Source organism: Sitophilus oryzae, unplaced genomic scaffold (assembly GCF_002938485.1).
Source record: "Sitophilus oryzae breed Bouriz unplaced genomic scaffold, Soryzae_2.0 scaffold_1007_pilon_pilon, whole genome shotgun sequence".
NCBI classification, from domain to species: Eukaryota; Metazoa; Arthropoda; class Insecta; order Coleoptera; family Curculionidae; genus Sitophilus; species Sitophilus oryzae.
The window spans coordinates 256,392-272,250 of NW_022145624.1; the positions used below are offsets into that span (position 1 = coordinate 256,392).

The 15,859-nt window shown below is 30.2% G+C and overlaps 1 protein-coding gene across 4 annotated transcripts in view; it reads right to left on the bottom strand.

The window, feature by feature from the left end:
- Positions 1 to 1,908: 1,908 nt before the first annotated feature.
- The window catches only part of LOC115891350 (tachykinin-like peptides receptor 99D), a 181,843-nt gene continuing 167,892 nt past the window's right edge, over positions 1,909 to 15,859 (bottom strand). Inside the window, exons 7-10 of one of the 4 annotated variants that reach the window (XR_004051822.1) lie at positions 12,187 to 12,383; positions 7,763 to 7,905; positions 3,547 to 4,470; positions 1,909 to 3,468 (exon numbers count right to left, since the gene is read on the bottom strand). Coding sequence is in view for 1 of the 4 variants with exons in the window: in XM_030911803.1 (XP_030767663.1) it covers positions 4,334 to 4,470; positions 7,763 to 7,905; positions 12,187 to 12,383 (477 nt within the window). In the remaining 3 variants the exon portion in view is untranslated. Of the gene's footprint in view, positions 4,471 to 7,762; positions 7,906 to 12,186; positions 12,384 to 15,859 lie in introns of all 4 variants that reach the window. The other 3 variants (XR_004051821.1, XR_004051820.1, XM_030911803.1) reach the window with 3 other exon arrangements.

Sequence of the window (15,859 nt, forward strand, 5' to 3'; positions counted from 1 at the left end):
GTGTTTCAAAAAACATGTGCCATCTCTCGTGGGAAATTGCTCACGTAAAAATAAGAGTTATTTTTCATATCAATATAAGTCCGATTTTGCTTTGTTTCCTAGCTACAGGGTGTTAAGGTCTTAATAATCTTTCTATTTATTATAATTTTGTTCTAAGTATTTTTAGTGTAAAAAGCTACTGTAAGTGCTATATATTTTAATTTATAAAAGTGTTGATAAATACATCAGGGACGTGCATATGGGTTATCACTGGAATATTTTGCAAAAAAAAAAATATGTGCGCCACTGACTTTCTTCGTTTGATATCAAAATTATATAGGCCGTTTAATGCCAATTAAAAGTTATCTCTTAAAATATAATAAATAAAATAAAAATAAAATTAATAAATTATATAAATAAAAAAAATAATGGTGTTTAAGATAATTACAAAAAAACTAATTTTAAAAAGTTTTAACATCCTGTAACTCTAAAACTATGCATTTCCATACCCGAGTTTATAAGAAGAAAATTATAATAAATCCAAAAAAATAATAAGACTTTAACACCCTGTAGATACAAAACAAAGCAGAATCGGACCTATGTTGATATGAAAAATAAATCTTATTTTTACGTGAGGAATTTCCCCACGAGAGATGGCACATGTTTTTTGAAACACCCTGTATGTTGCTATATTATCAATATATGTATTTTGTTTTTTAACTAAAAATTAAAAAAAAAAATTAGAAAATACAAAATTTTAAATTTTTTTTTTCGCGAAAAAAAAGCCTCGTGTTTTTGGGGTTAAAATATAAAAATATTTGCACTTATTTAAGACTCCCCTGTATAGCTATAATAAAAAAATTGCTACAGAAGAACAAAAGACACTGACGGTATAGTTGTTATATGTGTATTATAATTAAAATTATTTCTTCAATATTTTTTATTTTATTCTTAGATTCTGCGTAAAATTCTGTAATTTTTTTGTTGATAGTACTATACCATTTGTGCCATTTTCTATCGAATAAAGTAAAAAATTACCGAGGTTGCCATTTAAAAATCAAAAGTTGTAGTCATTTCCGGTGAAACAGGAAGTAACCGAAAACAACTGAATACGTCAATCAATCCTAATTTATGTCATATACTAACATATCAAATCTCGTTTTTTTTTCACTGAAAAAATAAAAAAAGTTATAGGGGTGAGCCATTTTTGAGACGCACCCGGTATATTAAGTTAACTTTATGAATCAATAATTAATAGATTTTAAAGAAATATTAAATTTAATGTCAAAAAATAGATGTAAAATTTAAAAAAAATCAAATAAAGATTTTCAAAATCCCATTTTTAGCAAGATTTTTTTTAAATGTTAAATTTGACAGATACCAAACAGCTAGGTGTTCTTTTTTAGTCAAATTCAAGACAAAAATTAACGCGAAACTCTAATTACACCTAAATCAGCAAATAAAAAATCTCCTAAGATGCTGAATTTATCTCTGACACTGTATAAACATCATTTATTAATAAAAAATAAATTTTATAACTTATATATTTCAGTTTATTACTATTTTCTCACTTTTATTGCGTTTTAAAGTAATTTAAGAATTTTTGATTTATAAAAAAATAGAATAATTTTGAATCAAATCCTGTAATGTGCTGCCATCTGTTCAAACCTTACTAAACTAATAACTCCCAAAATATTCAGCGAAACAGAGACCTGTAACGTTGCCCAATAGTTCGTTCTTCTTTCGTTAAATAGATGGCCCTGCTGTTACATTTCTTTTTGAATATATATTTTTTACAAAAAAAAATATATTCATTTAAAATACGCCTAGTTGTTGCATAGAGAATTTATATTTTCGGTATTTTTGAAAAACTATAATAATTAAAACAAAAAAACTTCTTCCAAATAGTTTTATTTCATAGATTTTTCATAATTATTATAAACATTTATTTTTGTTTTCTTATACTTCTACACTGTAATACATTTATTTTAAGTCTTTGATGTGCCTTAAAGATAAAATTTCATCTTTTTTTTCCACTCATTTTCAGCACTAAATTTTAATCATTTTCCATGAATTTTTCGTTTTTTGATGTATATAGAGAGCACCATACTGTACACTAATATAAATAATAAATACATATATACACAATAATAGTATATTTTATACAGTATATACAATATAATTTCTTCGCTATGTAGCTTTATACTGTGTGTGTGTTTTTTTTCATTAAATTTTCTTTTTAAAGCTATATAAGTAGGTATCTTTTTGTTTAAAACTTGTGCATTAATTTGAATGAAAATTTTTATCACACATATGATTGGTCTGATCATTGAGATATACAAGTATACTATGATATGAGATTCATTTAATTTTTGTAGAAGATTTTTGTACAATTAGAAGCATCGTATTTGGGTTCTACTGCTAGAGAAATAGGACACAGTAATATATTTTCTTCGCTAGCCAATGTATTTATGTTTCCAAAACTCGGTATATTTTTAAAGATACAATATGTCGAAAGCGTTTTATTTTTCCCTGGTCACACATACGTCTAGAAAAACAGAGAGTTTTTTACATCTAAACATAAAAGGGACACATTTAGTTTTCGACCTGTATGGATTCTGTATTTACAAGCTTCGTATGGCTTTTATCTTGAAATCTGAATCGTATAAACTGATGTGGATACATCTATTAACTACCACATATCACAGAAATATTTATTTTATTCATCTTCATGTTTAAAGTATTTTTTCTTTGATCTTAGCTTGTCAAAAAATTTTTACACTCACTTTACTTATCAATTTTCACAGTTTTAAGATAACTAACAAACCAAACTAAACCACATTATCACCAGAGCACTATTTTAAAAGAAAATGAAAAATGTTTCTTCATATTTTTACCAATTTTAACCAAAAAGAATGTCTTAGAGATAAATATGGTTTCTCAAAAAAATTGTATTCGAATATTTTGTCATAAATATAGGCCCAATATCTTTGCAAATAAAAAAAATAAAGCAATTAACTAAAAAAGAATTTCAGGTACCTTCATTTCATAATGTATTTATTTTTTCTGATAGAATTTTCACATTACTGAGCAAGAGATCTTGAAGGACTCCATTTTGAAATTACAGAATTTTCAACAGACTAAACCATAGTGCATTGGAAACTTGTTCAAGCTAAAATTAACACATATTTTGTAGTATAAAAAGCCTATTATATCATTAATAAATAAGTTATAGCTCAATATTTGAAATTTTACTTACTCATTCCATTATTTAGGTATATTTATATCTCTAGAACAATTTTCTAAAAATCATGTTCAAAAGGCTTTCAAGCTTCGACATTTTTAACGACTTCATTTGTTTAATAGCACAGAATCTCTGATTTAGGAAACCATGTTTACGTATTATATTGGGATTCATTTAAAAATCTTTTAATTAAAATTTTAATGTAAACTTCCATACTTTCTTAGATAATTCTTCTTATATGACCTCTAGAAACGTAAAAGAGCTACAAACATCATGAAATACCTATAATTAAACAATTAACTAACGCTTATTAAAATGTGTACCTTCCTGGGGGGCATATTGAGATTCTTATTCATCCATAATTTTATGAAATATTTCCAGTTTCCGCATGAAAAATCATATTCTGTGTCCATAGTAAACATGTACTAATATCTTGATACACTTTTAATACAATAAACTTAAAGTTTATAACGATTACAAAGAAAAAACTTATAAACTTTTTCAAACTATGTTTAAACTCGCCATTTTTCAAAAACAAAATTCGTCGACCCTGAGATGTCAAGTACTGCCAACTTATTTCGCGTTAAAAATTACGCGCGTAATTTTAAATCAAATTAAATGCTTGTTAAGACTTTTTAAGATATTTTAACGTAGAATTAGAGCAAAATTACTATAAAACAGGCGTATCCAAGTTAGTTTATATGATCCAGAATCAAAACAAGCAGGAATTAGAGCTTAGAAACGTGTTTTTTCATCTACAATTTGCTTTCTTCTGCGATATAAACTACGCGCTCAATTTTTAATGTTCTTGTGATCTCTTAACACGCTTCAACGTACAATTACTATAAAACTGATATATCCAAGTTAGTTTATACGATCCAGAACCAAAACAAACGCGAATTAAAGCAAAAAAACGTGTTTTTCCGTCTACAATTTGCTTTCTTCTTCGACAATATCATCCTCACGGGGTCTCAGGGAGAGTTTCCGTGAGGATCCCCCTCCCTAGATCCAGGTGCGTCTCTGGGAACCCCCCGCAGTGGAGTTGGCGTTGTTGCCGTTGCCCGCGGGTGCCATTTCCGGTTGCTGTTTGGTCCCAGAGTTGGCTCTGCGTCAGGAGAATTGCCTCAGTTCGCAGCGTCTTCCGGTTGCGTCATCAGGAACGTGACTGTAACAGGTGTTTGTAGAGGAGGAGGGGGAGGGTCTGGTGCCCATGGCGGTGTACGGGGTGAAAGACATCCTTACTGTTCCTAGAAAAGAATTTTTGTAGGTTTATTTTTGGTTGTTTTGAAGTTTTTAAAGAAAAATCTTCAATGTTATCCATATAATGGTGTCTCAATACCTCTATATCTATGAAATACGTTATTTTTTTCACTGTCGCAAAATATATAATATTATGGTTCAATTTTCGGTTAAGTTGAAAACAAGTTGTTTTGTCTTTTTTTTTAGTTTTAATTAACACTCTGTATATTTATGGCGATTTAGATGGAGAGAATATGTAGCAAAAAGTAAAGTAATGTACAGGGTGAGTCAACGATAAAGTCCATTATCTCATTTGTTTCGATGTTTACAAAAAAATGTCAAATGTAAAAGTTATAGGGAATGTTAAGATACACGTTTTAAAATGATTACAGAGTATACAGAGTGCTTTAAAAAAGTGTGGCGGATATAATATGTTTTTCTAAATGCAACAGCCAATTTTTTATATCGTTTGGCTTTTTTCCTTGATACTTCAAATCATTTAAAAAAAACACAACAAAACAATCTATTTTAAATCTATTAGACGTAAACTTTATGGATCACACTGTACATAAACAAATGTAAAACAAAATTCATTCAGAAAAGCGTGGTGTTTTGGCATTCTAAACATCGGCATTCAAAAAATTTGTATGCACCATAATGCATGAATATGTGGCATGCAGTCTCAAAAGCATAAATGAAATAAAACAATACATTCATTGAACATATCTTTGGCAAATTTTTTTTACACAAAGTAAACGTACAATAATTTGACTTTTGATTAGTTTCAAATTGTCCAAATTGACCAAAGATATAGTAATGAATATAGTTTTCAAAAAAAATACATTTAAATTCAAATAAATAAAGATTACATACGATCGAGAGAAAAAAAAAACGGTGTCATAGAAGGCCGAGGAATGACAATCGATGATAATTTTGGCGAGGTCAAGCTCTCGACGTCATTCATTTCGCACGTACTCTTCTCTAACTCGTTTTTATTGATTAAAAATGATTTTTAAATAGTGCAGTTTACGGTTTCTGTCAATTTTTAATGAATGACCTCTAGAGATCGACAACTGTCATCGATTGTCATGCCCTAGTCGTCTTTGACGCCGTTTTTTTTCGATCTTACCGTATATGTATGATATGTATAATGACGTACATGCCACATTTAGTAAAAAAATTATTTTCTGAATATAAAAAAAATAAAAAAAAAACGAAGAATAAAAGGTTATATGGAGCTGTAGGATTTTACTTATTCGATATGCTGTTAAATTCATGCTTGAATGCTCAATCAAGCCATTTATCCTTCAGTGGAATAAATACATACAAATTTTGCTGTCGATGTATCTCAGACTTTGCGGGTGGGTCTGCCACCTATTCCAAGATTTTCCAGATTTTAGTCTTACACCTAAAACGACAACACGCTTGTCTTTTTTGCCAGAATTTTTTGCTCCAAAAAACGATTCAAGTATTAGAAAACTACATTTTTTCTGTATATACAGGGTGTTCTAGGTTTGGCATGTATTAAAAATTTCGAGATCACGAGATCTATCGATTAAAAATATTATCAATATTATGGCGGCACTTTTGGAAATACCGGAATTTGATAGCAACTTTCTTATTTTAAATAGGTGCCCTCATTTTTTATTACATACTTAAATTCTCTGTAAAATTCTATGAATATTGATATTAAACACTATATATCTAACATTAACCGTTTTTGAAAAAAAAATATTTAAAATTTTTGGACGAAAAAAACTAGCTGTCAAAAAAAATTGTATAGCCTAAAAGTCAAATCTAGTGATTATCACACACACTATGACATAAAGAGAAGACGTATGGCTCTCTATTTCAAAAATTAAATTGTTAGGTATAGTCTATAAAATGAATAACTTTGAATTTTGACCGTTATTTTTTACCAACATGGCAAATATAAAATCCCTCTGTCAAAAAAGTTACTGATATTCTTTAAATTGAGTGCCTGAACGAATTAGATAGGTAACTCTTTTTACTTTCGTGAAATAGAAAAGGAAAATAATAAAACAAGTGACAGTTCTTCCTCTTCTTGCAAAAATCAACACGAAATGTCATAATTGACAAAAGTAAAATGTCATCAGCTTTTGACATTTCTAAATATTAGACCAATGACGTCTCTAATACAACAGCCACGGAGCGAGATTTATGACGTCACGCTAGTTAGATACTACGGATTAATAAATACGTTGTAGAATACATGGAAAACATAATTATTCCTCGTATTTTTGGTTTGTATTTTAAAAATGATATAGTTTACATGAAATATACATAATATACAGTTAATAAATACAATATAATATATACCTATTTATAGTAATAAATACTTTGGCAAATAAACTATGAACAATACAAATGCAGCAAATGTTTTACAATAAACAAATAATGAATAGGTGGTACATAAGATAATGGGTAAAATGTAAAATATATTTTAAATTTTGGGGTTTGAAAATCGATCTAATTTAACAAAAAACATTCAATATCTACTAATAGTGATGTATTATTATTTGCATTCACAAAAATTATTTATATATGTTTACTGCAATTAATAAACTAATATAAACTTGTCAAAAGATAACCACATATTTTTTTAAATTATTATTCTTAACACAAAAACTATCAACATTGACTATGGAGTACGATTTCAGCCATATTGTAAAACACTTGCTGCATTAGTATGGTTCATAGTTTTATCTGCCAAAGTATGTATTACTATAAATAGGTATATATATATTGTATTTATTAACTGTATATTATGTATATTTCATGTAAACTATATCATTTTTAAAATACAAACCAAAAATACGAGGAATAATTATGTTTTCCATGTATTCTATAACATATTTATTAATCAGTAGTATCTAACTAGCGTGACGTCATAAATCTCGCTCCGAGGCTGTTCTATTAGAGACGGCATTGCGTCAGCATGGCCGCAAGTTGCTAACCTAATAAAATTAACACTAGAAAAGCCCGCGGGAACTGTCAAATTCAAAGTTATTCGTTTTACAGACTTTATAGAGTGTTTAGTATCAAAATTCATAAAATTTTACACAGAATTTAAGTATGAAATAAAAAATGATTGCTGTCAATTAAGTTGCTGTCAACTTCCTGTATTTCCGGAAAATATTTTTAATCAGTAGATCTCGTTGTGAAACAATGATGAGCAAAAAATCACCGATCTAAAAGTTCTCTAGAAACTTCTAATGCACGTTCAGCCTGGGACACCCTGTATATAAATAGTGACAGAGAAAAGAACTATATATTTACCGTTTCTGACTATCCTGTTATGATCCGGACTGCCAGAGTATGATCTCCTTTTACTTGTAAGCACTTCTCTTCTGGTTAGAGCACCAGGGCTCACGTGAACAAATGGCAGACATGAGAAAAACTGTTTGAAACCTCTTCTAAATCTATTAACACACAAAAAAATAAATCCATCAAAAGGAAAAGACAAGTTTTAAGTTTGTTTTTCTTGTAACCTTCAAAGAATGTAATAAAAAACTCTAATTTTCTTTTAAAAATGTTGTTTTTAGCTTCACTACTAAGACGGGGGCATAAAAAACCCGGCCATGGTGGCGGTATATTAAATTTAAAATTTTTACTGTCTCATTATGAGTCGTAATTTAACGGATACATAATAAAGTAACTTTATTAGTTATTTTTACGAAAATTTAAAATGTTTTGTACAGGGTTCGTTAAAGAAATCATCAGACGAGAGCTACGTTCAATTTTAGTTTTGGCTTTTCCGAAAAACTCACCGGTTTTTAAATAAAAAAATATTCTAATATTTGAGGGGTGGTTTCACCCCCTTAGAATTCGAGTTTCGAAAAATCCCTTCTTATCGAACCTCTACACCCTAGAATCAACCCTGTATGCCAAAATTGAGCTTCTTACGTTGAGTGGTTTAAGCAGGATCGTGATTAATCAATGATCAGATTTTTCGAAACACCCTTATACATTTTTAAAAAATCTTAAAATATGTAAAAAACAAAATAAAATATACTTGTTTAAGCGTTTTTTCGGAAACTTGACCGTTTTTTAAATAAAAAATATTGTAATATTTGAGGGGTAGTTTCACCCCCTTAGAATTCCAGTTTCGAAAAATCCCTTCTTATCGAACCTCTACACCCTAGAATCAACCTGTATGCCAAAATTGAGCTTCTTACGTTGAGTGGTTTGAGCAGGATCGTGATTAATCAGTGAGCCAGTCACTTAAGGATTTTATATATTAGTACAGATTAAATCTTTTTAATGACTTAAGGTCTTTTCTAAAAAGACTTAAACAGTTCTTCGGTTTTACCTGACAAGCAAAACGTACGGTATAACGCCTATAAAGTGTAGACCTAGCTTAATAGTTGATTAGCACAATTCATCAAGCTCTTCCCACACAGTTTAACCTTTTCGCTATATATTTTATAATGAATGGATGAAACAGTCTGTCAGATTGTCACATCAACCACCTGCTAGGGCTCCGCAGAGCCCCATTTTGAACCCCCCACCCCCTTTCTCGTTTGCCAGCGATTATATAGGAATTGTCATTAGTTTACAGATTTCGGGAAGCGGCATTTGCTAGCATTTAGTCTATACGATATGATTAAATTGTTTGATTATTATCTTTTGTTGTCTCTGACGTGGCGGTTTATATTGTTTTAATCCACCTATCCTATAATATAGAAGCAGTTGATGAGATATTTGGTTAAATTCTATTTTCATTTAATTATTTTGAAATTACGGAAAGGTGTAGCACAGTGATGTATAGGGTATCCCACTAGGGGAAAATGGTTCTAAGAGAAAATATGCAAAATTTACTGAAGATTATGAATCTATTATTTATAGTATCCGTTATCTAGGCAAAATTGTGCAAAAACACCTCTTTCTTATTTTTAATAGCAGTTACGCCATCTAGCGGCCGCTCTGCCACGCGTTTCCTTTGAAGGAAATTGATTCAAAAAAAAATGTTAAATTGTTAAATTTTAAAATTATTAAATTGACAAGAAAAATTATGAAATTAAAAATTTATAGAGAACCGAAAAAAAAAATAAATAAAAAAAAACGTCTTATTAAACTGTGGAGTGTGCGTGCAAATAGGCCCTAGCTCTGCCGAAGAGATGGGGTGGGTTTTAAGCGCCACTGGCTTTGCACAGATAAGCCAGAAAACCCCCGAGATATTCTTGGAATCTAACAAGACTTGTTATTAAAAAAAAATATTAGAAAGATAAAAAAAATTAAGGGATGAATGAAACACTAAGATAAATTAATAGAGTATTGTATAATGATATTAAATTAAAAAAAAATGAACCAAATTTGATGACGTTGTATATACTAAATTTAATTAAAAATTGAAAACTGAACCGTATGTATGTACCTTGAACTCTGGAACCTTGAATCAATATAAGATAAAAAAAGGTAAGTAAGAAAAGGGAAAACAAATAATAAGGGAAGATAAAATTTCAGTAAACGTTACTTGTTTCTGCTTCAAACCTGATCCAGCGACGTAGTTGCCAAGCTCAGTGCTTCAGAAGGATACCACTTCCAGAGAGACGTACTGGAAAAAGTCTGTCAGAAAAAGCAAGCCAGAAAAATGCTTCGTAGAAAAATCCTCGTATAAAAGAAAAATCCTGGTCCAAAAAGTTCTGGTCTCAAAGCCTGGTGGAAAAATCCTGGTCTTAAAAGCCTGGTCCAAAAAAAGCCCTAAAACCGAGAGCGGTATTAGGTTTACGAAATAAAAAGAAAGTTACCTAGAAGGGATAGATTGAAACAAAAGAAACACAGCTATAATTAATTAAATAATCAAAACACGTTTCAACTGTAGAAATATAAAAAATATCATAAAAAGTTACCTTGCTGGGCTTCACAAAAAATCTAGTTTTTTTTTCTAATAGATGGATGTTCAAATTGCTGGATTCAGAAAGCAGAAATTACTGGAACAGGTGGTGGTTTTAAGTTCCTCTTCCCAAGAAAATCGACGATGACAAAGAAATAAATCAAAAGGCTTTCCCTGTTAAGAAATAATTTGAATAGTACAAATCACACTAGACAAAATGGCGATCAAAAAAACTTACCAGCCACGAGCAGATTAAAATCCCGTATAAAACGGATCAGAGATACTTTTAAAAAGGTAAGGTACAACTCAAACAGCAAAAGTATCCCTTATAGTTCTAGTCAGTGATTATCCCCAACAAACGGGTAAAACAGGAAAATTCCAACAAATTACACTGACTAAAACACCTGCTTTGAAGCTGAAGGGAAAAATGGGAAACCTACATCGATCAGATAGAGTTCCGCTCCGAAGAAATTTGACTTATACTGCAAAGTTGCAATTTAATATTCTGGGAATTTAGAAACATTGCCAAAATAAACATTACTTAGAATTAAAAGTAAATTCCAATAACCATTCAAACACAAACATACCAAACCTTATGCCGGTGACGATGCATACACAATATTACGGAAAGGATGTCGATTATGCAATCAATAATTATCAGAAAATACAAACATCAGAACCTAAAGGAAGTACTGCCCAACCTGACAACAGCGTGTGTGCGCCGAATTCACGCATCTCAACTGATCTGAGCAATTCAATATAAATGACATTATTAATAATAATTGTTAACCCTACAATTTGCAGAAAATAAACAAATGATAAATTTCAAGAAATATGCAGGTAAATAACTTCATTTTGAGCTCTATAATGAAATATAGGATCAAATAATATTTTAGAGACAATCCACACTTGATAGGAAATCTTCTAAGATAATACAAGGGCAAGCAGTACCGCAAACTACTAGAAATTACGGCAAATAGGCTAACATTCAGAAACATAAACAAGTCCAGAAATTAAAGGTAATATTTTGGTGAATTTGATTATATTAGCATTAGATAATAAATTTTAATTATATTTTAGATTACTGATTGATTACTGACTTGAGATATGGCATGGAAAGCAAAATAAATTAAGCAAAGGAGAGTAAGAAAGATAATGAAATATAGCTGTAATGAATATTTGTTTATAAAAATTAAATGCAATAAATTTATTTATCAGCATAAATAAGAGTTTGATCTAACTTGTAAGAAAAATTGGTATATATTTTTAAACCTAGTTAAAGCTAAATTTGGACTGTTACAGCTCTACAAACTTGAAAATAATTTCCAGCAATTTCTCATGCTGTCTTTAGTTATAAATATTTTTTTTCGCAAGCTCTACGGCTAATACTTTCCGAGATACAGCCGAGAGCTATTCTTAGTGGGACACCCTGTACAAGAAAAGCTTAATTGTCGTAAAAAACTCATCGCAACTTTATTAGAATATTTTCATCGGGAAAGCGGTAATAATGGCTCTTTATGTCCCTTAAGTGCTGTTAAGAAGGTTGTGAGTTTTGTTAATGTAAATAATAACTGTTTATCTATTTATAAATAATTTATTTTTGTTTCTAAAATATTCGGATTAAAAGAAAATAAGTAAAAGTGGGCAACACTGTGCCGGTCAAGCTTAATCACGTGACTTAAAGTTTATTTGATGTGAACTATAAAAAACTGCATCTTTGTACCTCAACTATAAACAAAAAACTCAAAAAAATACACAAAAATAGGATATCCTGTACAGTCTAGGAAGGAAAACTTATTTTCAAAATAAAATTAACAGAAATCCAAAAATATTTTTAAAAATACAGAATATTAACTTTTTTACTTACCTAGCATTCATCCAACAGTAAATGATTGGATTGTACATGGAATTACTCATTGCCAGCCAATAAATAGCCAGGAAGGTTTCCTGGATATACTCCGACTGTGTGATGTCAGGAAAATACGAAATTACTATGAAATAGAGTTGATATGGCAACCAGCACACAGCGAAAATGATGACAACAACCATCATCATCTTTACTACCTATAAAAAAAGAAAATAAAAAAATTATTTATGAAATCAAAACCTATATGAAATTTTTTTATTAAACATATTTACACAAGATAAGGCCTCTAAAACAATCAAAAAAACATGTAATCAATGCATTGTCATAATATACAATATTATTTGCAATCATCTATCAAGAAATACTGACTTTCTCAGTACCTAAAAAACTTTTCTCATAGCGCTGAAAGAAAGACTCTCACAATGTGGCTACAAAGCCCATTTGACTGACAAGGCAACACCTGCACGTGAGAATAATGATAGAAAAAGATTAAAAATAACTGTTCTTTGCGATTAGACGTATTTGTTAAATTTTAGATAAATTAAAAAAAATGATTTAAGTTTTTCCTGGAATTTTAGAGAGTACAAAAGGGCTAATATTAAGCCCTTCATTGCAAAGTCAGAGAGGGAGAGATAGCTACATAAATTACAGAAAGATTAAACGATAATAAAGAAACATGGAGGTAAATTATTCAATGGGGAGGATAATAAAGGCTGAAGAAAAGGTGTAACGATGCCTGAAGGATCACCTGAAAGAATACAAAATGAAAAGGCTCTGTTAAAAGGAATTGTTTAAAGTGTATTAGGTTCTTCTCTGTTCACTTAATGTACGAATTAGAATGTCTTTAAATAGCAGTAAGTTTACCATTACAGTAAACAAGAAATTTTTTTATTCAACTTTATGTTGTTTTCTTAAGCACTTTTTTATAGTGGGGGAGCTCAAGATGCTAAATTTGGATTTACTAGAGCGTCGTCGTGGGGAAGTACTGTATTGTGAAAATTCGATTTTAAAAAGAAAAACAATATTATTTGATGTATGCTATTATATTGGTGAGGGGAGCGTGTACATGTTTTCAAAAATGTAAAAAACCGTTAAAAAAAAATATTCGAGAGCGTTAAATATTCAAAAGCAATGTGAAGCGAACCTCAAAAAAGCCCCTGGTCAAAAGACTAACGATTTGGACACGACCAAAACTCATGGCGGAATTTTTTAGAAATTCATGGTTCTCATCACACATTATTGCTGATTTTAGTTACTTCGGCTTGTGGAAATTGGCAAATTGTGTTATTCCCGTGATTCTTGAATGATTTCAGTCAAAATAAAAAAAAGACAACGCTCGAGAAAGTCTAGGTGAGGCTTTTTTGCAATTTAGGTACCTATTTTTTACAAGGTGCCTATTTTAATTGTAATTCTTGTCGAAGCGGTAGTGAATGAAATAAATCTTCAAGGATACTTCTGGGTACAATCATGTTTTTGATAGTATGTTGTATCCACATCTGAAGACATAGAGAGCTCTTTCTTTGTACACTTCAAAAGTTATCTAGACCAAATTTGTCAATTCCCAAAAAAAAACCGTATTATCATAATTTGGATCATAACTAGTAGAGGTATGGTTAACCGTTTCTTATTTTTTCAAGCAGTACAAGGTTCTATTAAATTATTTATTTATTTAATTTCAAAAAAGAAAATTGTATGGAATCTCAGACAAATAATGTAAACAGACAAACCTTACAGTACCAAACAAAGAAACCCAAGATGTACAAACCAGATGTTCTCAAGATATTTAGAATAGAACTAGTCAAAACATCTCGTTTCTGATAAAAAAAATTAAACATGTTGAGTAGATAGTTATTTGACTGAAATGATAAATTTGGGAACTTTTTGTTTTTTTAAATTAATCATAATTTTTTCTTTGAAAAAATGACGATAAAACAGTTTTTGTTGAACTTTTAGTACATAAACATTTCAAATTTATTATTTCAGTCTAATAACTATTTAGTCAACATGTTTAATTTATTAATTTATGTCAATAACGACAGGGATTAATAATTTCGATTTCAAATATCTCGAGAACCATTATCGTAGCGTTTTTTACCAAGAAACATTTTTTTTTAATACTCTTCAAACCAGTAAAAAAATATGTAGGTGGCGCCCTCTACAAGTAGGAGCCATATTGGCATCAAAATCAAATTTCTCATATCAAAAAACTCCCAGACACCAATTTTCATGCAAATATTGACGTTACTTCAGAAACTATTTGGAAAAAATCGAAATAAAAATGAAACTTCAACACCCTGTATCTCCGAAACAAAGCATTTTAGGACATACAGGTTTACAAACTTTTTTACTTATTTTTATCTGTAAAATATGCTGCCAAAGTTTCCGAAATACAGTTCGGATTACCCTGCATATTCTTTTATTTAATATTATGATTATTTTCGAAAAATACTTTAAACAGTGATTAATTCAGCAGATTCTAAGTACAATATTACTCCTGATAGCACGACAAACACAATCAACATTGAGAAAGAAAAAGATCGCTTTATGATTTCTACGATTACAATAAATGCCTCTAAAGAACATAATTCTTTTAAACAAAAGTCAGTGACATTTGATTCTTGCCGTTTTCAATTAATTCGACCCATTGTGTATCGAGTGGAGACCCTGTTCGTTTCGGCGCGTATAAATTATTCTCGCGAACAATGCGCCAATTATGCCCCAAAACGCGCGCCGCTCCTGCATCACGGCGAGAATGCAACGTTGCCGGCAATTCGAAACCAGACTAATTGCTGTTTTAATATGTGTGCGAGGAAATTGAGGTTCGCGCCTCCGGATTATGCCGGAATAGTGGTCGATTCTGTAAAGCCCATCCGAATCGGGACTTTGGCCTGGTAAATACCGGCACAAATTCAAGGTAGGAGAGAGTCTGTAAACTTGAATATATTCACGTTTAATAGTACTGCGGTATCAGGCGGGATATACATGTAACGTGTATGCTCTGGCACGTCTTATAACGTTACGTGGATTAAATTGTTTGCGAACAATGTAATACAATCTCAAACTTGATAAATTCTCATTAATAAATATGTTGCAACCTAGCATTTTACTTCTGATTACATCTTGTTTGTATATCTTGGGTTCCTTCGTTTGGTACTGTAAGGTTTGTCTGTTTACATTATTTGTCTGAGATTAAATACAATTTTCTTTTTTGAGATTAAATAAATAAATAAGTAAAATTCAATACCTTGTACTAAAAAAAATAAGAAGCGGTCAATCATATCTCCACTGGTTATGATACAAATTTTGATAATATAGAATTATTTTGAAAATTGTTTAATATGGGTTTAGATTATTTTTGTAGTACAAGGAGTAATTTGTGTTTTAAAATGTGGATAACACATGCCATCGAGAGCACCAATGCACTTAGAACCATCTTGTTTCACTATTTAAAATCTCTTTCGACAAAAATAATCATAATATTTAATAAAAGTACGTATGAGGTGTTGTAGATAATAATTAAATATCATTGGAATGTCCAAAAAACTCCCCATGTCTGGGAACATGCCAAGAAACGGTCAATCATACCTTCGCTAGTTATGATCCAAATTATGACAATTTTTTGGGTCCAGATAACTTTATATGAAGTTATGGTTGTAAAAAAAATGTATATTAC